Source organism: Anabrus simplex, chromosome 4, assembly GCF_040414725.1.
Source record: "Anabrus simplex isolate iqAnaSimp1 chromosome 4, ASM4041472v1, whole genome shotgun sequence".
In the NCBI taxonomy this organism is placed as follows: Eukaryota; Metazoa; Arthropoda; class Insecta; order Orthoptera; family Tettigoniidae; genus Anabrus; species Anabrus simplex.
Genome location: NC_090268.1, coordinates 232,102,493 through 232,126,933, shown reverse-complemented (window position 1 = coordinate 232,126,933; position 24,441 = coordinate 232,102,493). Strand labels below are relative to the sequence as shown.

General features: G+C 42.6%; 1 protein-coding gene across 2 annotated transcripts in view; it reads left to right on the top strand.

Moving 5' to 3' along the window:
* The window catches only part of LOC136872601 (C-Maf-inducing protein), a 558,641-nt gene that overhangs the window by 357,311 nt on the left and 176,889 nt on the right, over positions 1–24,441 (top strand). For both annotated transcript variants that reach the window (XM_067146405.2, XM_067146404.2), the window contains exon 2: positions 20,395–20,523. In XM_067146405.2, coding sequence (XP_067002506.2) covers positions 20,395–20,523 — 129 coding nt within the window. The remainder of the gene's footprint in view (positions 1–20,394; positions 20,524–24,441) is intronic.

Below are 24,441 nucleotides of genomic sequence, written 5' to 3'. Positions count from 1 at the left end.
AACGCACTGAGCCAGGATCGAACCTGCGAAGTTGGGGTCAGAAGGCCAGTGCCTGAACCTTTTAGTGCAGGGCCTCTCAGAGAGCATGCACTGTGCACGGTGCAAAAGACGACTTCGCCTGGTTGACCAGAGTGCAGACCCTCACTCCTCGATTTGGAGCAATAGTGCTGTCTCTCTCTTTCCCCACGCTTGTCTCGCTCGCTCCGCCTGTCTCCCTCTTCCTCACTTGCTCCGTAACGCTCCAAATCCGAGCCGAGTTGAGCCGAGCTTAGGCGAGTAGCCCAGAGATGAAGCGTTGGTCCGAGCCGAGCCGAGTGGAACGGATGCACTCTGCACAGGAACGCTGCGCCCCAGTTTGCACGCGTGAGATTTTGGGCGTTTGGGAGGCTCTGTTTTAGTGCGTGGAGTGTTCGAGGACATGTTCGGCTCTCCAGTTCTGCAGCTGCTTTTCTCGGCACATCCCATGAGGATGAGCTACATGTACCGCTGTGTCAGGGTGAAGGTGTAAATGCACGGGCTAGGAATGGGAAGGAAACGGCCGTGGCCTTCAGAGAGGTACCATCCACGCATTTGTCTGGAGTTGAAATTGGCACTAGTAAATTTACCGACTTGATGAATACCTTCAAATACGACCGAACTGAGCCGAGATTAGAACCTGTCAACTTAAGCTCAGGAGGCCAGCGCTCTTCTGCCTGAGCTACTCAGCCTGGTGAATGAAATAGAAATATATATCATCAGAGGGCGAGTCTCTTTGAAAAATATATATAACAAAGATACGCATTTATCCGTCAACGCTTTTCAGATACTATTAACGCGCTTGTCTTTAGCCAATAACATGGGTTCTGTACAAGGATGCCTGGAAACTAGGAAGATCCACTTGTTTTGGAAGTGCCATATCCTCAATGGATCAACAAAATAGAAATGGCTTAACATCTAACCAAAGACACCTAAATAAACGATCAGTGTCCTTCAAGGCCACACTCGGGCCCTACTGTACCGTTATTCGACCAGAGGCACTATATGCATCAGAAACAGTGTTGCCAACTTAGCGGATTTTCCGCTAAATTCGGCGGAATTAGAAGACTGTCGGCGGAAGAGTATATCATTTTGCGGACAGCGGAATTTTTGGCGGAATTCTAGATTTATTATAGCGGAATTTAGTGTTTTATCCATTTTACGTTCTTTGTTAATTTGTACTCCAGTCTGTCTCCGAGCTATTCCGCATTTTTCTTGTCAGGAGCTACCAGTCACATGAGGAAAACATATTATTTGTATTTGATGTTATGAGATCATGGTATCATAAACTTCTGAAGCGTGGGGGAAAGGGTACTTATCTCTTAGTTGATGAATGACGACAGATAATGAAACTGTGAGAGAGTAGCATTTATATTTATGCTATGAAGGAAGACCGTTTACGTTTAATGAACTGGCTTGTTTTGTGTGTGGCCCTTGAGGTAGGGATTCACCTAGTTTGCATCCAGCACTAAAACGTCTACAAGTTTTAGCGCGCCGGCTTGCAGGCAGGGGGTTAATCCCAGTGAAACTCACAGATCAGGTGAGTGCAGACATTTACTTTTTTTATTATTATTATTATTATTATTATTATTATTATTATTATTATTATTATTATTATTATTATTATTATTATTATTATTATTATTATTTGATATCGGATTTCTTGGTGGAATTTTAGCGGATTTTAAGAAGTATTTAGCGGATATTGAAAATATAAGTTGGTAACACTGAGTATGAGTTGTTGGAGGTGGTATTTCTCGTTTCGCATAATGTGGCCACAGGATGCTGTCTTCCTTTCTTTGATGGTCTTTTTTACATCTAATTGTTTTCTCATGCGCTGTAAAACTACGTCGTTCGTTACGTGATACAACCAAGATATTCTGAGTATACGACGATAACAGCAGAGCTTAAAGGCATTTAACTGTTTAATTATTACGGCCCTGAGTATCCAAGCCTCCGCACCGTAACACAAATTGGAGAAGACATTACACGTAAGACTCGGATTCTAAGTTGAAGGTTTAAGTTCAGATTACATAATACTTTCTTCATCCGATAGAATGCCGCCCGTGCTTTCTCAGTTCGGATTTTTATTTTTCATATTGTTCCCATCTCTCATTTAGCGAACAGCATAAACAATCTATCCTCTGTACTCTTAGTAGTTGTTTACCACTGACATAGATCAGATTGTACTTGTCACAGCTCTTACTTATGACTATCATTTTGTTGTTTTCAGTGTTAAGATGCATTCCATATTTTTCACTGACACTCACTACTCGATCAAGTACTCTATGCAGTCCTTCCGCACTATCAGCGAGTAGAACTATGTCATCACTCATCAGCATATCTGAAGTTGTTAATAATTACCCCGTTTATAGAAGTGTCATCCTCTATACATTCCAGAGCCTCTCTGAACACCTCTTCAGAGTAGAAATTAAACAATAATGGAGACAATATACTGTACGTCCTTGTAGAATTCCTCTACGAATGTAAAATTCTGATGTTTGTTTCTCTATTCGCACTTTAGCTCTTTGATACCAGTAAAGATTAGCAATAATTCTTACATTTTTTCATGTATGCCAAATAATCGTAAAATTTCAAGCAGCTTTCCATGTTGGACCTCAGGGAAGAGATGGCGTTGAATGACATTAGTAGACGAATAAGTTTGAGTACTGTTTTTAAAAGTAGGAAAGATCACAATATTGCACCGTTGGAGAGCAGGACTAATTGGGTTAAATATTCGATTATAGGAAGACGAGGTAGGGATTGGAATAATTTACCAAAGGAGATGTTCAATGAATTTCAAAATTCTTTGCAATGATTTAAGAACTGCCCTAAATGCAGATCAGTGGTGACTGATTGTTTGTTGAAAGCTTTTTCAGAGTCTACAAAACAAGCAAATACATTCTGGTGTACATCTCGGCATCTGAGTTAAATATAACGTACTAGTATGGCATGTTCCCAAAGAGAGCATGACAGGACATGTGAGAGCCATAAACAGGTCCTAATCAGTGCCAAGATTCGAACCTCGAATATCCAAGTTGCCTAGTCAGAGGTTATTTTTAAAAATGACTATGCATGTGATATGGGTGTAAACACTTTTGATTCTTTCTGTACTGGACGCTGAGAAACAGAAACTGCTATAACGTCAGACCTGAGAGAGAGAGAAGCGTCGATGTGTGTCATCTTGTTTTCGTCTCGCGACGCCTGCATGGCTGCTCACGAGGAACTACGTCTGGCTCGTAATGGCATCACACCTCGCGATGTCTCACGGGCATGCTGCGTGTAGTTCGCATGCTCTGGAAATGTGCTCCAAGAACAGGATTTTATGATACCTACGTCCATAACCGTTCTGACCGTTGCTTCTCCTCGAGATCCTCCCTAATTGCATTTATTAGTAGAAAGGTACGAAGTAACAAATGTAAAATAGATTTTTTTTTCGCTAGAAAGGCGCAAAGTGTCAAGGGGTATTATTCGGGGCTAGGTCCTGACAAGAGTGCAGAGAACTCTTAAGACCACTAAAAGATGGTAATAATGCTAAGTTCCCGAACTCTGGCATGTGAAAGGTGCAGTGTGCTATTCATTTGTTTTAATTTTCTTCCAGTGTGTGCAGTTAATGTTGGAAGAATTCGGATTTTAAAGAAAATGTTTTATGTTTTAACTGTGGCAGATAGGATTACCAATGCAAAATCTCTTAATGTTTCCCAAGCTGTCCGCATGACTAATGACTTCAGAATTACCTTGTGTTCATATGAAAGAATCAAACAGCGAAATTGAGATTGGCCACAAATTAAACGTTCTAAGAAAAGAAAAAGGAAAACCATAAAAGACCTGCGATCAGCAGTGATAGAAGTTAGCTCCTTTATACGTTCGCCACGATTCCCTATTTGTCCAAGAAAGAAACGTAATGCATATTATCTGCAGATCTGTGAATAATAAATGTAACATAGCATCTATGAGATGTGTGCAGGTCTTTGCCGTTTCGTAAATTGTAATATTTCTCAGTGTGGTAATTTTAACATTATCATCATCGATCATTAGTTGCCATTCCTTCCTTTAATTTAATTCTAAAAAATAAATACATTAAATTGTTTGTCAGAGATAATTCTTTTATCACTAACTTACTGTTCATAAATTTGGCACTGAAGCACATTTCAAGTATCCAATTCTACTGACTTCTTCAATTATTGAGACAGTGGTAGTCCTAGTTAGAAAACAAAATTGCCAGGCTGAGTGGCTCAGACGTTTGAGGCGCTGGCCTTCTAACCCCAACTTGGCAGGTTCGATCCTGGCTCAGTCCGGTAGTATTTGAAGGTGCTCAAATACGTCAGCCTCGTGTCGGTAGATTTATTTGCACGTAAAATAACTCCTGCGAGACAAATTCCGGCACCTCGGCGTCTCTGAAAATCCGTAAAAGTAGTTAGTGGGACGTAAAGCAAATAACATTATTTATTATTGTAACTGCTTGCTGTCATTTCTTGATGGATACAGTACCTTTGCATCCATCTCTTGGCACAGGCCAGAGTAAAGTGTAGCTTCCACCGGAGTCCCAGTCAACATCCATGGCTGTGACAATATGGAAGTTGCTGGGGTATGGGTAGTGCTGAGTAATGACATTCAGAGCACGACTAGTGCATCTGAGTGTTATGAAAGGTGCTGCTCCTAGGGTGAGTCGTGCTGCAATAGTACTTTCTGACCCAGTGAGGAAAGCAATGGCAAACTACCTCACTCCTCATATTGCCTAGTACGCCTCATTTTGGTGCTGCCATTGGTTTTTGATGTTTCCTTATAACAGCATAACCTTTGGTGGTGCTATTTGAGGATTCAACCAGCCTCTGGGCTGATGACCTAACAGACAGACTTTAGTTAACGCCAAGACCTATCTGTGTCGTTGTGACATATAGCAAATGTTAAAACAATATTCTGTATTTATTCTGGTTGTATGTATGCCCGGGCCCTTTGTGCCTGCTGCGTGTGGAATGCCGTGTTGTCGCTTCAGTGCTCGTGACGACGCTGAGAAATCAATGGCTGTATCGTTATTCTAAAGCTGCTGACCTCTTCCGCCGTATTTTCGAGGACTCTCTCAAGCGAGACGTGTTGTTAACTCTTAACGGACGGATGGAAAGTCTTGTGGGACGGTGTTGAGTACACTGCAAGGAAATACTATATTTGTACCGGGAGCTCCTTAGCCGAGGTAGTTAAGGTTCACTGGAATGATGTCCACGAACCTGCTACGCAGGCGTAGCAGGGGGAGAGGTGATACTCCCACGTGGCGCGTCCCAGGTGGCGGATAGGGGGGTCCTAACCGGCTTGCCGGCGGACTTGAGGGAAATAAAATACCTCTCGCGGACCAAACACACACCCCCTGTGGGTGGGGGAGGCAGACGAATAATACACCCACGGTATCCCCTGCCTGTCGTGAGAGCCGACTAAAAGGGGCGACCAAGGGATGGTTGTATTCGAACCATGCAACTACATGTGATTAGTACCACCACGCGGAGAACACCAAGGGTCGCTTTTACTTGTGCGTAGTACCACTATATTAGGTACGAAATAGGTTTGTGATTAGTAGCACACAGGAGCACCGCGCGGTCGGCTTTTGCAGTACCTGTGATTAGTACCACCATATGAGCGGGACCATGGGATGATAGCTACCATGGACCTGCCTTACCTGTGATTAGTACCCACTATATGAGGAACACCACGGGATAGGGAGAGGTCCCTGTGGTTAGTACTCTTATGTGATGAACATCATAGGTTTGCGTTGCCTGTGAATGGCGCCGCAGAGTGAGAAAAACATAGGTCTGTATTAATGTCGAATTTCATAAGCTTTGAGTAGTACAATAATGTGTGGAATACCGCATGTCTCTGCTACCATTGATTAGTACCGCAACATGACGGATACCATGGTTCTACATTACTAGCGATAAGTACCATTCTGAGGGGCCTTTGACTTGTATTTTGGACCCATTTAGACACCAAGCATCCTCGATTTGCCTTGGAAGTGGTCCCTTGGTCAGTAATACTATTAACTATGATAGTTTTTTGAGTCGGATCCACTGATTGTTTTAAATTCATGTTCATTCATTCATTCATTCATTCATTCGTTCATTCATTCTTCATGGCATTTTTTATTTTGGTCAGTGGATAATTTTGAACTTTTACTTTGTCGTTTCATTTCGTACCATTAGGGGCCGATGACCTCGATGTTAGGCCCCTTTAAACAACAAGCATCATCATCATCATCACTGGAATGATGTTGAAGTACAGACATTTTGAAACAAGGTTTCCTCCTTTGGAGGAGCGATGACGATTCAGTTAGTGGTAAGGTTAGGGACCTGTAGCGTTAAACTGTTTTGACTGTTTTTGAAGATGGGGATTTCGGAATGTTGTTCCGCAGGAATTTTTTACTTCCCGGAAAACCTGTCGACACGAAGCTGACGTATTTGAGCACCTTTCAATACCACTGGACTGAGTCGGGATCAAACATGTTAGCCTGAGCCAGGGATGGCGAACCTTATCCAACTAGTGTGCCATTTTAAGTGTGGTTTATTATTCTCAACTGTTGACTGTGCCACTTGTTATTTTCCAAGAAATGGCTACAGCCTACAACCTCCCCTCCTCCCCTGATCCGCGACTTACTTTCCAAATTCCAATTATGTTTCATAATATTTATTTATTCATTTATGTATTTACTGATTTATTTACTTTTTAGATATATATCTTGTAAATATATTTGATTGCATGTTCCATGGTCGTACTTTGCAAATACTGCTAAAATACCTTTTTTAATGTAAGTTTTTAGAATACCTAATATTATTTGTAAAAATATAAAAGTAAGCTCCCATTGTAATATACTTCGCCATTAAATATTATTACCGGGCGAGTTGGCCGCGCGGTTAAGGTGCGCAGCTGTCTGCTTGCATCCGGGAAATAGTGGGTTCGAGCCCCACTGTCGGCAGCCCTGAAGCTGGTTTCCGTGGTTTCCCAATTCCACACCAGGCAAATGCTGGGGCTGTACCTCAATTAAGGCCACGGCCGCTTCCTTCCTACTCGTAAGCCTGTGTCGGTACGACGTAAAACAAATTGTAAGAAAATAAATATTAGATATAAAATTCAAAAATACCTACTAATATTGCCAATGGACTTCACTTCCTCCTTTAGCTTCATTATCTTTCCATGTTGTCGTAGTTCGAATGCCCAACAATTCTCGCTCATAACATCTCCAAAGAAAATTGGAAAAAACAGCTATCCTCGCTTGTAAGGTCACATCCATGCTTTCATCAAAACATGCTGCATATATCTGGGAGTTATCCAAATTAGCTTTCAATTGCTCCGAAACTTCTTCACACATCCTTATTATTTTATCCTTGACTGCAGTTGAGCTGGCTGGCATTTCTTTAATTCTGTTAATTATTTATTGTTTGTGTTACCGTGATTTGGTGGATCAGCAGAGGTGAAAGAAGGTGCTGGGATGAATAGGTCTCAATCTACGAAATTAAAGTTAATTTAAAATTTAACAAGGTTATATTTTCTTTTCAAGATCAAGAAATAACAAATATAACAGGTACTCAGCAGCCTAGCAACAAATCGAGAATGTACAATTACAGTTATTACAGGATTTGGGCTCCGATGACCAGACACACAATTCTTGAGCAATCAGCCCAACTTTACTTATGTACAAGATTCCACAAAGGGGCAGAAGACCCCAATCATGCCCAGGAGCACTTACTCCCCATTACACGGTAAAGCCTCCTCGAGGCACATAGAAATCAAATTTTAAGAAAGAGCAACTCGCTCTCAAAGTTCAAGCCCATCAAAGGCCACACCAAACTCCACATTCAAGCTGTCCTCCAAGTACAATAACACAGGGGTAAAAATACCCAACCTACTGAGGCCTATTAAGTAAAGAAACAGGTCAATGACATGGCCCCAAAATACCAATTTGAGTGGAGGCGTACTTGTACTCCTAATACACTTTATTAAAACCTAATTTGGCCCTAGGCCGCTTATGCAAGGGCTAATCCCATTCTACGGAGGTGACAAGATAGAAAACTTTATGACATACGAGTAGAAGGGAAACTGTTATGAAAACGTAGTCACCTCAAAACAAAATGAATGGGAGCTCGAGAGGGTTAGGCACTCTCTATCCCAATTTGTAGTTTAAAGAGACAGAATTTATACCAAGAGTCTTTTACATTTTAGAGGGAAGTTACATGGTAAAAGGTATCGAACCTGCCCCGATAGTTAAACTGCTGAGCTAGCAAGAAAAGAAGTTATTAAAAGGCCATTACCTTATTGAAGAACTGCTGCCCGACGAAAGAGGCGCTTCCCGCCCCCTGCTACATAATTTACACAATGATAGATGTTACTGAAGTGGCGCAGAGACCCGAAAATCAGCAGTTTATATACCCTCGCGGAACATTCGAGACCTTTCAGGAATAAGAACACCCGCCCACAAGCTTTTATTGGCTAACAACGAAAACCACTACACCAGATGAGGAAGAAACACATTATTGGTGGAAAATTAATTAGAGAAATTCGGGATTGGTTAAATTCAAAACAAGGGGAAAGAGAAGGGTTATACTGCCAACCCAAACAAATGACTGAAAGAAATTTAACAAAGAATAAACTTATGAACACAAAATTTCTCCAAAAAAAACAGTTCTTTCACTTCGCACCAGGGTGCACAATTGTAGTCCTTCAGTAGTGCCATCTAGAAGAGAATGTTCACACTTCTTACTACAGGGAAAACAAAAATATATCGAAAACGACACAGTTCAGAACACTTCAAAATTTACAAGTAGGCACATCTTCTGAGAAACTTGAGAATTAACACTGTAGTTAAAGTTCAGGCTTCCTCCAGTAGAGGAGTTTCAACTGGCGCAACGTTTGAATTAGCGGAGCGGAGGTGTACCGCCCGGTACAGTTTGTTAGGGAAGTTCTCAAATAATGTGTCAGACGTCAGTAAGAAAGTTTGTTTCAAAGTTTGTCCTCTTCTGCTCCACCCCGATTCAGAATGGGTGGAAACAATCACAGTCATTGATGTGGCCCATTAGAATAGGATAGAATAGAACAGAGTACCCCCATCCCCTAGTTTCTTTTGGTACCTGAAACTAGGGGGAGAGCACTCTTTTATTGCAATTCTTTTGGTATCTGAGACTAGGGAGAGAGAACTCATTTATTGCAATTCTTTTGGTACCTGAAACTAGTGAGAGAGTACTCTTATATTGCAATTCTTTTGGTACCTGAAACTCGGGAGAGAGCATTCTTTATTGCAATTCTTTTGGTACCTGAAACTAGGGAGAGATAACTCTTTTATTGCAATTCTTTTGATATCTGAAACTAGGGAGAGAATACTCTTTTATTGCAATTCTTTTGGTACCTGAAACTAGGGAGACAGCACTCTTTTATTACAATTCTTTTGGTACCTGAAACTAGGGAGAGAGCACTCTTTTATTGCAATTCTTTTGGTACCTGAAACTAGGGAGAGAGCACTCTTTTATTGCAATTCTTTTGGTACCTGAAACTAGGGAGAAGCACTCTTTTGTTGCAATTCTTTTGGTACCTGAAACTAGGGAGAGAACACTCTTTTGTTGCAATTCTTTTGGTACCTGAAACTAGGGAGAAGCACTCTTTTATTGCAATTCTTTTGGTACCTGAAACTAGGGAGAAGCACTCTTTTATTGCAATTCTTTTGGTACCTGAAACTAGGGAGAAGCACTCTTTTATTGCAATTCTTTTGGTACCTGAAACTAGGGAGAAGCACTCTTTTATTGCTATTCTTTTGGTACCTGAAACTAGGGAGAGAGCACTCTTTTGTTGCAATTCTTTTGGTACCTGAAACTAGGGAGAGAGCACTCTTTATTGCAATTCTTTTGGTACCTGAAACTAGGGAGAGAGCACTCTTTTGTTGCAATTCTTTTGGTACCTGAAACTAGGGAGAGAGCACTCTTTATTGCAATTCTTTTGGTACCTGAAACTAGGGAGAGAGCACTCTTTTGTTGCAATTCTTTTGGTACCTGAAACTAGGGAGAAGCACTCTTTTATTGCAATTCTTTTGGTACCTGAAACTAGGGAGAGGGCACTCTTTATTGCAATTCATTCAAGTTTGATACATGCATTACATTTTCCTCTTATAATTATTCGACTATTACTACACTAGGACGTCCTAGACGTTAACAATGCTATCTTGTCTAGAACTACGTGTATCTTTCCTTTCCTTAGCTTATTGAATGCTTACTTTCGTGTCACGAGTCTTTTGGGGTATCCTACCATTAACAACATGCCTTACATAACGACTGAATTATGAACAGAATATAATGACACGACAATAAAGCAATGCATATTTTACAACATTTGATATAATACAGTCATGTTCATACAAACAGAACGCCTTGAAAGACTAGAGATAAGAAGTTTATATTCACAGAACATGTTCATTGGTATGTTCTGCACAAACGATTATCATTTCAGTCACCTAGGTTCAGCATGTGTCCTGTTGCCTAGTAGGCATTGGGTCCTCCATTGGCACTGATAACTTGTTCCATGCATGATGGTATCGACGGGTATAAGGCGCGAATGGCGTCCTGGGGTATAGCCATCCATGCTGCATTCACCTGGTTCCACAGTTCATCTTTGGTGGTTGGCATTGGGTCACAGCGTCACACCCGTCGTTTCACCATATCCCACACATTTTCGATTGGCGACAAGTCCGGTGATCGGGCGGGCCAGGGCAACAGTCTGACATCCTGTGACAACAAGAAGGCACGTGTTCGTGCAGCAACATGTGGTCGCGCATTGTCCTGCTCAAATATGGCATCTAGGGAGTCGTGCAGAAAGGGTATGGCTACGGGTCGCAGGATGTCATTCACGTAGGTCAAACTGATCACAGTTGCCTGGACACGCACCAAATGTGATTTGTAGTTGTACCCAAAAGCACCCCACACCATAAGGCCTTGAGCTGGCGCTGTATGTCTTGTGCGAATGCAGTCAGTGTGACGCCTGCCGCCTGTCTGCGGCGAACCAAAATGCGGCCATCATTTTCAAGCAAACAGAACCTGGATTCGTCCGAAAACACTACTTGCTACCATTCTTATAACCAGCGATGGCATTCCATGCACCATTGCAGTCAGCATGCTTATGCGCATTAGTTAAAGGTAGGCGGAGAAGTGGACGACGCGCCGGTAACCCAACCGTAATAAACGGCGGCGGACTGTCACTCCTGATAGTGTATGATGTGTTACACAGTTCCACTGTTCCGCCAGAGCCGAGGAGGACGCAAATCTGTCCTGCAATGCTATTGGATGAGGTGTCGATCTTCTCGTGGGGTAGTCTGAGTAGTGCGACCGGACCCATCACGTCGTGTTCTACAGCCTTCTGTGAACCACTCTGTACACACCCGTTGCACTGCCGACACACTTCGTCCCACACGAGCAGCAATTTCCCGGATGGATGCATCACGTTCTCTCATGCCAATGATGCTCCCTCTTTCGCTCATTTGACGGTACGGTTCTCGCATACGTCGGCGAGGCATCCTGCACGTCTGTTCAAGTCACACTGATCCATTACCTTCGGGTTATAGCGACAACGACAGCCGCAGGCACATTTTATCAGTCGGTGGTGGTGCGCCGAGATAAAGATGTGGACCTTGAACCTGAGGGCCGATATGCTTTCTTCAGAACATAATAATGCACATGTCCTGTGAATATGTAGCCTCCGTAGCTCAGGTGGCAGCGTGCCGGCCTCTCACCGCTTGGTTCCATGGTTAAAATCTCGGTCACTCCATGTGATATTTGTGCTGGACAGAGCGGAGGCGGGATAGGTTTGTCTCTAGGTACTCCGATTTTCCCTGTCATCTTTCATTCCAGCAACACTCTCCAATGTCATTTCATTTCATCTGTCAGTCATTAATCATTGCCCCAGAGAAGTGCGACAGGCTTCGACAGCCGGTACAATTCCTATCCTCGCCGCTAGACGGGGCTTCATTCATTTCATTCCTGACCCGGTCGAATGACTGGAAGCAGGGAGTGGATTTTCATTTCCTGTGAATATGAACTCCCTATCTCTAGTCTTTCAAGGTGTTCTGGTTTTTGTGAACATTAATGTATTTACCCTAGTAGTCATTAATGTATATTCATTATTCTAGGATACGCAGGCCTCTTATTCTTCTTATCCTTCATTATTCTCGTTTGTATTTTTTTAATTTCCCATTTCCATATACTTTTTAAAATATAAAAGAATGTGCTATTCTGACCGGTGTAATCCAGTATTTATTTAATAGTTTGCCGGGCTGAGTGGCTCAGACGGTTAAGGCGCTGGCCTTCTAACCCCAACTTGGCAGGTTCGATCCTGGCTCAGTCCGGTGGTATTTGAAGGTGCTCAAATACGACAGCCTCGTGTCGGTAGATTTAATGGCACGTAAAAGAACTCCTGCGGGACTAAATTCCGGCACCTCGGCGTCTCCGAAGACCGTAAAAGTAGTTAGTGGGACGTAAAGCAAATAACATTATTATTATTATTATTATTATTATTATTATTATTATTATTATTATTATTATTATTTAATAGTTTAACAATCGTATCGAATTCACTCACACTTTCTGTTTTATATTCACTTCCCAGATATTTTACTTTCTGTGGTTCGGTTTCCCTACAAAACTCTTAATAGATACGCTTCTTCCATTTCTGATTTTCGTTATTTCTCTCTCTCTCTCTCTCTCTCTCTCTCTCTCTTTCTCTGACCTTTATTTTTATAAATTCCCATTAGCCACCACACCATTCCTCTCACGTCTCTGTTAGGAAGCCTTTCTCTCTTTATTGTCATATTGTGATGTGGACCATTTAATTGTTTTTAATTTCTCCTTCACCAGTTTTTTTTTTTTTTTTTTTTCATATTAAGCTTCTTTAAGTCGTTTCTCTGACAGCCTTGAGTGATTATTACGTATTTGCCAGAGAATGCTTTTAAGGGATTAACATTAAGCCGGTCGAGCTCCATGTTTTATTTGTCAGCAGCCGTTAATGCGTCCCACTAGTCGATCCTTTAATCTCGTTCACATGAGACACATGCGTGACCTACTTAGCATATCTCCATATTGGTTGACATCATCCTGATCTCTCGTGGTCGCAGTGATGAATACTACTTGCTCTTGTTCCGAACAGGTTATCTCACTGTGTTGAGGCACGGTCAGTTTTAGGATGGTTATCTATTTAGTTGTACTTCATCTTGAAATACAAATCACCACCATCACAGCTAGTTATGGTACTCGAGAGACAGAAGGGTTTGAAGTTCGAATCCCCCGTCGATCATGCCCGAAATGGTTTTCCTTTTCCCTTCTTTGATAGCGGTCTGCACGCTTTAACACACGGGTGCCGTGTGACACGAAGATTTCTGTCGTTTGTTTGAAAATGGAGGTAACAGTATGTTTCACTGTATTGTTAACATTGTTTAGAGGTTTGATTCATTGTTACGTCCGACTCATTGGCTGAATGCTCAGCGTTGAGGCCTTCGCTTGAGAGGGTCCCGGGTTCGATTTCCGGGGCCGGGTCGGGGATTTTAATCGCCTCTGATTACTACTTCTGGCCCGGGGACTGGGTGTTTGTTTTTGTCCCAACACTTTCCTCTTCATATTCACACAACACAGCACACTACCAACCACCACAGAAACACGCAATAGTGATTACATCCCTCTATATAGGGTTGGCGCCGGGAAGGGCATCCGGCTGCAAAACGGGGCTAAATCCACATGTGCGACACAGTTCACACCCGCGACCCCACAGGTATGGGAAAAGCGGTGGAAAAAGAAGTTTGATTCATTGTTAACAAATCTTCTAGCGGCTCGATAACATGAAAATATTGCTATATGTTTATTGAAACTGACTATTTTAATTTAAAAATATGCCATCACAGTGTCATATTTAATAGTTCCCACTTACATACATACGAGTATTATATATGAATTTCATTAATTTACAACTAACTTTTATACAGTAATGACTTTTTTAACAGTGCATAAACGTTCCTTTGGCTCTTCTTTCTTCAAACAGGCTTACCTGTGGCCACGGTTATTCAACCAATGGGCTTGTATTTTTGCCCAGTATTGTCGCATCTTCTTCCGGTGTGACTGCTTTCTTTCCTCTGAAATGTGGGATACCATTCTGCTTCATATGTTCTTCATATCTCTTCAGGAGCTCTCTCACTGCCAGCCCATTTTTTTAATCTGTTAGCCCCAGTTCCTTTATGTCCTTCTCAGTCTCCCTTAGCCCTGTGTTACGGACTTCCTTGTTTTGCCAGAAGGTGAATAGGTGGTCGGTCAGTCTGTTGGGAGAAGCCACAAGATTATAGAAAACTACCCTCGTTTCCCTGGCATAATCAGAGACCCTGTATGTCAGGGAGTAGAGCTCTGATTCTTGACGTCTCAAGTACTGTCAATCGGGCCTCGGATCTTTCTAAGAACTCTCACTCTTAGATTTCCAGTTTCTCATTGAAGCCTTTTCTGTTTAGTAACAGATACTCCACTGCATACAGGGCTTCCAGGCGGATGCCTGTTGTGCTTCAGCTTGAGATTACGTGACCGGCATCGCTTTTTGTAGGTATCTTGAGTCACCCGATAGATCAGTTCAAGCTTATTAACCCTAGCTTTTTATTATTATAATTTATAATCATTTTGCGAAGTTGCTTATAGTCAAAATATCTTTCATTTAGTACTATTAAAATATAGTCTAATATATTTGTGATGTTAGATGTGAGATCACGATCAAACTATACCGAACGGAATGGCCGCACGTGATAAAGCGCTACACTCTGCATTCGGAACACGAGTGGGTTCGAACCCCAACGTCGGCTGTCGTGAGAATGGTTTCCCATCTTCACTTCGAGGCAAATACCGAGGTAGTTCCTATTTATAGGTCACAGCCGATCCCTTCCACCTCGCCACTCAATGTCATTCTCCATCATTCATTTCATCTTCATTAGTTCCTCAACTAGGGTTGGTGTCGGGAAGGGCATCCGACCGTAAAGTTATGTCGTATAATTTCATCTCACTTCATCCCCGAGGCCGTATCAGGAAACGGCACTAAAGAGTAGACATGCATCACGATCAAACTATCACTATTCACAATTAACAAGCTAACCAGTAGTCAGAACATTACACGGTACTGAGACTTGGATTGCCCAAATAAAATTATGCTGACTAACGTTGCTACATTTATCCATTTTTGAAACTACAAATATGACCCTTTAGATTGGGAAACCAGAAAGAACTATAATATTCTTACTAGAAAAAATATGTCCAACATCTTTTGGGTTCTTGCACAGATTTCTGCGGCTTTGTATCTGTATTACATCTGTTGGGTTCCTTCTGGCTAGAAGTTTTCTTTGCGAGCCTTTATTTTTGTGCTTCTGAGTCAAGGAACGACCTTTTGTTAATAGGCTGACTTAGGTATGAGTTTTACGTGTGGAATTTCGGAATGATGAAATAATGTTTTCGTGATTTCCATGAAGTGTTTAAAAATTCTTAATTTTCATTTAACAGGTTGTATGCGCGAAAACTATTTGGGACGAAGTCTAGCAGGGAGCAAAGCAACGCAAAGAAAAGTATTCTCGGTACAGGCCATGAAGTATCAGCATCAGTTCAGTGTCATTTAGATCTTTTTATTATAGACACAATGAAAGTGAGACTAATATTACAGTTAAAATTTGCGGATGGCACATTTATGAAATGTAAGTATAAAGATTCTATTGGTTCAGATATTTTTTGAAATATTTACTCCTGTAAACACCCACTTCACGTCATTTGCTGCCAGAATCGCATGACTGCCTACTTTTGTGAACAGTTTTATATCCTTTCCAAAATGAACATACCGAGCTCGATAGTTGCAGTCGCTTAAGTGCGGCCAGTATCCAGTGTTCGGGAGATAGTAGGTTCGAACCCCACTGTCGGCAGCCTTGAAAATGGTTTTCCGTGGTTTCCCATTTTCACACCAGGCAAATGCTGGGGCTGTATCTTAATTAAGGCCACGGCCGCTTCCTTCCAACTCCCAGCCCTTCCCTGTCCCATCGTCGCCATAAGACCTATCTGTGTCGGTGCGACGTAAAGCAACTAACAAAAAAAAAAAAGAACATATTAAAATCACGGAGGAGAGCCCGCTTAACAAATCTATGCCTTCATGCATAATTAACAGTGGCCACTTGTGTGGTAACCCCAGGATTGAAATTATAATTTTGGTAGGTTCTTTTTTTCCACTATAACTGATCCGAACATAAATTGTTGCCACAGCTGTACTGTCTTAATCTGAAACAATATGTATATTATCGTTTATTTCTTTTCCTTGTCTTTTTTAGAATAATGATGACATCCACAATGACTGGTGAATATATAGGCCTATTATACATATCTATATATTAAAGGAGTTAACTAACAACTGCTTTGGCAAATCCGTCCGTCCGTTTTACTGGGCCGAACTGCTGCATTTCTGTTTTATTTTCGCCGGAATTACTTGCCGGTGAATCACGAGTTAGGTCTCTAAGTTCAGCTAACTTAGAGTAATCATAACATCAAGTCATTAAATGATTACTCCAGTAATTGCCGGCGACGGCTTACCCTAACCCGCAATACAATCTCTACTTATCAGGTTGATAAGCGACCAACACTTTCATTAATATTCTGATATATGGGAGGGATTTTCATCCTTAGTAATGTCATAGCTTGCAGCCAGGTTTGATTACCAGCTGTCATGCCAGAGAGTATACACTTCTGGTGATCGCTGAAGAATACTATTCTCTGCTAGATACTCTCTGATTCTCTGACCTTCCCCAGCTTCTGAATATACTCGCCAGATGGCAGAACGTCCCTAATAACGTATATGCAGCTAAGAAGAAACAGTCTACGTTCGTACAGACGGGAAGGCATCAATCAAGTCGACTAGCCATCTGTACGACTAATAATAAAGTGCAGGGGAGAACGCTTGAAAAAAGTGGGTAGTCTGCTTACCCGAACAGGCTGCGCTATCTCGGGCAAGATCGTTTGAAAATATTAAGATCCAGATACGGCCAAATGGTCGATGCATAGACAGTATTGTATGGAAAGAAGTGTTATAAACTACATTACGAATGAATCAGTGTTTATGTACCGATACTAAATGTCCATAAAACTATTGAAAAGGGGCAGGCAAAGCAGTATGACTACGTCAGGTATAGTGGGATGGACAGCAGGCAATGGTATGTTGATAAACGGGGCTAAAAGTCAGGTTGTGAGTTTCACAAATAGGAAAAGTCCTCTCAGTTTTAATTACTGCGTTGATGGGGTGAAAGTTCCTTTTGGGGATCATTGTAAGTATCTAGGTGTTAATATAAGGAAAGATCTTCACTGGGGTAATCACATAAATGGGATTGTAAATAAAGGGTACAGATCTCTGCACATGGTTATGAGGGTGTTTAGGGGTTGTAGTAAGGATGTAAAGGAGAGTGCATATAAGTCTCTGGTAAGACCCCAACTAGAGTATGGTTCCAGTGTATGGGACCCTCACCAGGATTATCTGATTCAAGAACTGGAAAAAATCCAAAGAAAAGCAGCTCGATTTGTTCTGGGCGATTTCCGACAAAAGAGTAGCGTTACAAAAATGTTGCAATGTTTGGGTTGGGAAGAATTGAGAGAAAGAAGAAGAGCTGCTCGACTCAGTGGTATGTTCCGAGCTGTCAGCGGGGAGATGGCGTGGATTGACATTAGTAGACGAATAAGTTTGAATGGCGTCTATAAAAGTAGGAAAGATCACAATATGAAGATAAAGTTGGAATTCAAGAGGACAAACTGGGGCAAATATTCATTTATAGGAAGGGGAGTTACGGATTCGAATAACTTACCAAGGGAGATGTTCAATAAATTTCCCATTTCTTTGAAATCATTTCGGAAAAGGCTAGGAAAGCAACAGATAGGGAATCTGCCACCTGGGCGACTGCCCTAAATGCAGATCAGTATTGATTGATTGATTGATTGATTGATTGATTGAAGACGAGTTTCTGACCTATTTATAAGGAATGCTGTAGAGCAGCACGGGTTCACTAGTTTTTATATTAAAATATATTCAAATAGAGTAAATTAATTCACGCAGTAAAGAGCTAAAACGGTAATATTTTCTTTTTGTTATATTTACGTACCTATAAACAATAACGTCCGCCTCTGTGGTGTAGTGGTTAGCGTGATTAGCTGCCACCCCCCGGAGGCCCGGGTTCGATTCCCGGCTCTGCCACGAAATTTGAAAAGTGGTCGGAGGGCTGGAACGGGGTTCACTCAGCCTCGGGAGGTCAACTGAGTAGAGGTGGGTTCGATTCCCACCTCAGCCATCCTGGAAGTGGTTTTCCGTGGTTTCCCACTTCTCCTCCAGGTGAATGCCGGGATGGTACCTAACATAAGGTCACGGCCGCTTCCTTCCCTCTTCCTTGCCTATCCCTTCCAATCTTCCCATCCCTTCACAAGGCCCCTGTTCAGCATAGCAGGTGAGGCCGCCTGGGCGAGGTACTGGTCATTCTCCCCAGTTGTATTCCCGACCAAGTCTGAAGCTCCGCGACACTGCCCTTGAGGCGGTAGAGGTGGGATCCCTCGCTGTGTCCGAGGGAAAAACCGACCCTGGAGGGTAAACAGATGATGATGATGATGATAAACAATAACTAACTTTAATACTATTTTAATATTTCTACTATAATAATGACATGTGGCCTGGTGCTGGTATTTCGAGTTGACGCCATACAGGCGACCTGCGCGTCTACGAGGAGTGGGTCCCACCTCTGATTAATCGTAACGATAAAGACGGCACACACGCCCAGTTCCCGACCCATCGGAATTAACCAATAAAGATTAAAACTGCGACCCGGCCGGGAATCGAACCAGGGACTCTCTGGACCAAAGGCCATCACGCTAACCATTGCGTCATGTGGTCAAACAACATTTGTACCTACTGTAAAAGTAAATGCAGTTTGTTTATTGCTTTTTTTAAACCAAATACAGTAAATCCTAACATTAATTTTCAAAACCTGGTAGATCAGCAGTTAATTTTCAAATCGAGATACGTCACAAATACACTCTCTGTTATCTCAGTGATGTGATAGACGAGTGCCTTAGTTACTGGCATCTCATAACGATGACGCGATTCGAATCTTGGCCAATACATACAGGAATTTGGAAATGAAATGAAATGAAATGAAGATGGCTATGGCCACAATAATAACTACCACATTAAACTGTGAGCTTGTTGACTTACTATTAAATCATATTATAACAGTTGTTGTTTGTCTACCCTTTAGTCTCGTTTCTTGATGCGAGGTCGGGAATAAAGTGGGATGAATTTATATGGCATGTATTTTACAGCCGGATACCTTTCTTGAAGCCAGCCTCAGTTGAGGAATTAATTAAGATGAAATGGATGATGATGAATGAAACTGTGGCCTATGAAACTGAAACGTCCCGGCATTTGCCTGGAAGTGAAAAGGGGAAACTATATAAACTTTTCTGATGGCAGCCGGCGGTGGGGTTCGAACCCGAGCATCTCCCGAATGGCTCCATAGTCGAAACGCGGCCACTCCGTTCGGTTCATATTATAACAGTGGTACTCTTAAACTACTTCAAAGGGTGTAACTTCCTTCCTTCCTTCTTTCTTTCTTTCTTTCTTTCTTTCTTTCTTTCTTTCTTTCTTTCTTTCTTTGAGACTTTAGGTCGGGGATACAACTGGGAAGGAGGACTAGTAACTCGCGCAGGAGACCTCACCTGCTATGCTGAACAGGGACCTTGTGGGGGATGGGAATATTGGAAGGAATAGACAAGGAAGATGGAAGGAAGCGGCCGTGGACGTAAGTTAGGTACCATCCCGGCATTTGCCTGGAGGAGAAGTGGGAACCCACGGAAAACCACTTCCAGGATGGCTGAGGTAGGAATCGAACCCACCTCTACTCACTTGACCTCCGGAGGCTGAGTGGATCCCGTTCCAGCCCTCGTACCACTTTTCAAATTTCGTGGCAGATCCGGGAATCGAACCCGGGCCTCTGGGGGTGGCAGCTAATCACCCTAACCACTGCACCACAGAGGCGGACCAAACAGTGTAACTACTAGTTATATTTTTTGAAATTATCAAACGTGTGCCTTTACAGTATATGAATTAAAAGAGATTTTCATTAATCCTGAAACAAAAAAAAAGTTTGTCATGTATCTGATTTTGCAACTATGTGCCTCAAATGTGTCCTACAATATTTTCCAGAATTATTGTAAGAAAACTCATTCTATAGTTTGAGGAATAATCGGTTCAATTTTCTTAAATCAGATGTAACTTCTGTTTTATGTGTTGCTCTGGTATCGTGCTCCCTAATGTGTTCTTGTAATGTTTTGTTTATTCTAGCCATCGGGGTTCATGGAGTCCTCCGTTCCCTACTCCAGCATGGAGGAGGTGTACGTGGTGGCGCGCTGGGACATCGGCAACCGCTACTGTATTCGGATAGTGGTGGAGGATGGCTCGCTCCTGCTGCAGGTAGGACAGTAGCTCTTCTCTTAAACGTAATTTACACGATGTGACTGGACATGCTATTGTTGGGATATCAGAAGAATGCACATGCCCGGTGAGGCACGGGGCGAAGGGGTTTTCACCAGCAGAGCCCGTAACGCAGTGGTTACCATAGTAACTCCGCTACTACCCAGGTGACTTTATATTAACTTCTACTAGTAGCTCTTCGCTCTTGTCAGTTGTAATCCAGAAAACTGCAAAGTGTGAGTCAATGTTTTCGTGTAGCAGATAAGAGCAGATAAGAGCCGATCTGTCTGGGCAGAACAGGAAGTTCGTGCTTGCAGACCACATTCCTCATTCGTGCATTCTTCTCATCTCCACACAGTACCAGCTACAGCGAAGATAGTCGAAACGAGGGCAGGCTGGACACAGTCGAAATATCTGAGGGGAGAAGAGCTGTCATTCAAAATGCAGTAAGTTATTCTGCTTTGGTGTTCTAGGACGAGTTAGTGGGATTGTTCAGTAGGAGAATATTGCTATGAGAGTGAAAAAAAGAAAAGAAAAAAAACCTACACCCTCTGCGAGATGTGATGAGGCTTACACCAGCCCAATTTTAGAAACTATTACGTCTAACGATACCATTTCTTAGATATTCCTTAAATAATACGACAGTTCACTCCAGTGCAAAAATTTCTCGCAATTCGGTACGAATCTTCGTGGTATCATGAAATTGCACTGCCAGAAAGATTGAAGTTAGAGATCCAGTTTTGGGATTTTGTGAGCTTCGGGATCAGTGGTGGGGAAACGCCAGTTGCCGGTCAATTCAAACATGTTTTTTTATAACTGCAGTAGACTGGGTTTGATCTTCGGCCGTGGAAGCCTTAGTTGACATGTTTGATTTCACTGACCGGACAGCTGCTCGCACTCTCTCTTATCCATTGACTGAACCTAGTTATAACTGCAGTAGACTGGGTTTGATCTGCGGCCGTGGAAGCCTTAGTTGACATGTTTGATTTCACTGACCGGACAGCTGCTCGCACTCTCTCTTATCCATTGACTGAACCTAGTTATAACTGCAGTAGACTGGGTTTGATCTGCGGCCGTGGAAGCCTTAGTTGACATGTTTGATTTCACTGACCGGACAGCTGCTCGCACTCTCTCTTATCCATTGACTGGACCTAGTTATAACTGCAGTAGACTGGGTTTGATCTTCGGCCGTGGAAGCCTTAGTTGACATGTTTGATTTCACTGACCGGACAGCTGCTCGCACTCTCTCTTATCCATTGACTGAACCTAGTTATAACTGCAGTAGACTGGGTTTGATCTGCGGCCGTGGAAGCCTTAGTTGACATGTTTGATTTCACTGACCGGACAGCTGCTGGCACTCTCTCTTATCCATTGACTGAACCTAGTTATAACTGCAGTAGACTGGATTTGATCTGCGGCCGTGGAAGCCTTAGTTGACATGTTTGATTTCACTGACCGGACAGCTGCTGGCACTCTCTCTTATCCATTGACTGAATCTAGTTATAACTGCAGTAGACTGGGTTTGATCTGCGGCCGTGGAAGCCTTAGTTGACATGTTTGATTTCACTGACCGGACAGCTGCTGGCACTCTCTGTTATCCAGTGACTGGACCTAGTTATAACTGCAGTAGACTGGGTTTGATCTACGGCCGTGGAAGCCTTAGTTGACATGTTTGATTCCACTGACCGGACAGCTGCTGGCACTCTCTGTTATCCAGTGACTGGACCTAGTTATAACTGCAGTAGACTGGGTTTGATCTGCGGCCGTGGAAGCCTTAGTTGACATGTTTGATTTCACTGACCGGACACCTGCTGGCACTCTCTTTCTTATCCAGTGACTGGGCCTAGTTGTTTATATCTTACTAGGCTTTAGATTGCATAATGAACCAAATATTAAGAACGATAGCAGATACAATCTGCAGCTCAGCTCAGTTATTCTGACATGATTTCGGATTTATCATGTTTGCAGTTCCATTTTTACAATACTGTATTGCCTTTGTAAATCTAAAATTGGCTGACCAAGAGTGTTTGGATCAATTTATTATTAATTTTATAACTTCCCCAATTACATGGTTGCCACTAGGACAAAGGACATTTCATTTACCAAGATACAACTTATCATCACTGCTTAACAGGTTATGAATTACTATCTAATAAATCATATTAATATGGTCTAGGAAAAGTCTTGCGTATAAAATAGAAAAATGAACTGAAAAACAGAGAGTATCAACTCGCGATACTAGTGACTGTTCAAATGGTTTCTCAAAATTAATATTGAACCGCGGCTGGCAGCTACCGCTGTTTTTCAACAGGTGTTTTTCTATGCCTAATGAAGCCCAAAACTGGCATAAGAGTTTAAGAATGTCTCCCCGGGTTCCCACCATTAACCGTGTGACTGATATAACCTATTTTGCAGTCCGTATTTTTCTTTATGATACGGGACTGTAGGCTCATAGATGCTCTTCTTCTCTAAATCCACTTCTTCCGCTTGACCGGAATGGGATTCAAATCACACAGTTCGGTCAATGATCACTCCGATCTTCATTTCCGATTTAAATGCGCCACGTGCTTCCAATTTCCGACAATCTAGAAACTTCCTGGTAGACCACATAGCCTTCGTTCTTTGAAGGCGCCGGCCATAATGTGTCGAATGTTGTGGTGTCGAGTAATTCTTAAAACATCTCCGAACGGACAAGCCACCAGGACAAGGGCAAGTGTTTCGTGTTCTCGGTGGCCCACGGGCAACAGAGACCCATATAATGGTACTGTTCCCATAGTAATCCTCCTCCGATGATACTAATCATAGACCCAGCTGGAAGCAGTAGCGGTACGAGTTCTTCAGGTAGCAGTAATTATTGCTCTATGAGGGAGCACAACAATGCTCATGTAGTAGTAGGCCGTACTAATCGAAGTAAAGTCGACCCAAGGTGTCACTCGCGTTATGGTACTAATCACGGATTGTGTCAAAGTTCCAAAAGTGTCATCCCTAGGTCGCCCCTTTTATTCGCCTCTTACGACGGGTGGGGGATACCGTGGATGAATTCTTCATCTGCATCCTCCGCCCACAGGGTAAAAAGAAGAATCCGATAATTCGAAGAAAGAAGTACCGAACAAAGAAAGTCAAGAGCCAGGAAGGGTGTGAAAATGAGAGACTCCCTAGGCCTCGAATGCTGTAATACCGTCGGGGTCGGAAAAAAACAAGAGTTGTTCAAGGGAGGTTGGACAGGGCAGATGAAAGTGAGGGGCCTGACACAAGTAAGTGGAAGCAATGCCAGGACTCAGTGACGGGACCCGTGGTCGCCAACCCACGCTGCCAAGTTGAGAGCCCCTGGAGCCCCTTTTAATAGCGTCTTACGGCAGACAGGGGATGCCGTGGGTGTATTTTTCTTCCGCGTCCCCCACCCACAGGGGGTTTATGTAGGGTGCTGTGCGTGTCTGTGTGAATGACGATGCGTATTAAGACGAACACAATCACTGGTGTCCGTGCTAGAGGAGTTAACCAGACGTGGTTAAAATCCCTGGTCCGATCGGGAATTGAACAATGAGCTCTCTGAACCGAACGTCATTACACCGACTATTCAACCTTTGAGCCGTACTGAGCAGACTCACGAACGTGCCACATAGAATTGGTCGTGAGTGAAACAGTCCATACCGAGGTTGACTTTACCTTCCGACCTTTCCCTTATTTATAGTAATTGGGAAATGAAGCATGACTGGGAATTGGAGTCACTTGAACTGAAACGAATCAAATGGAATCTCATGTATGCGAGAGAGAAAACAATGTCTGTATTACACTACCTCGTTAAAATCTATGTGCTGGGCTTACACGGTAGTGCTGGGGCCTTTGGAGCCCAACTTGGCGGGTATTTGAAGGTGTTCAAATACGACAGATTTACGGGCACGTAGAAATCCTATGGAA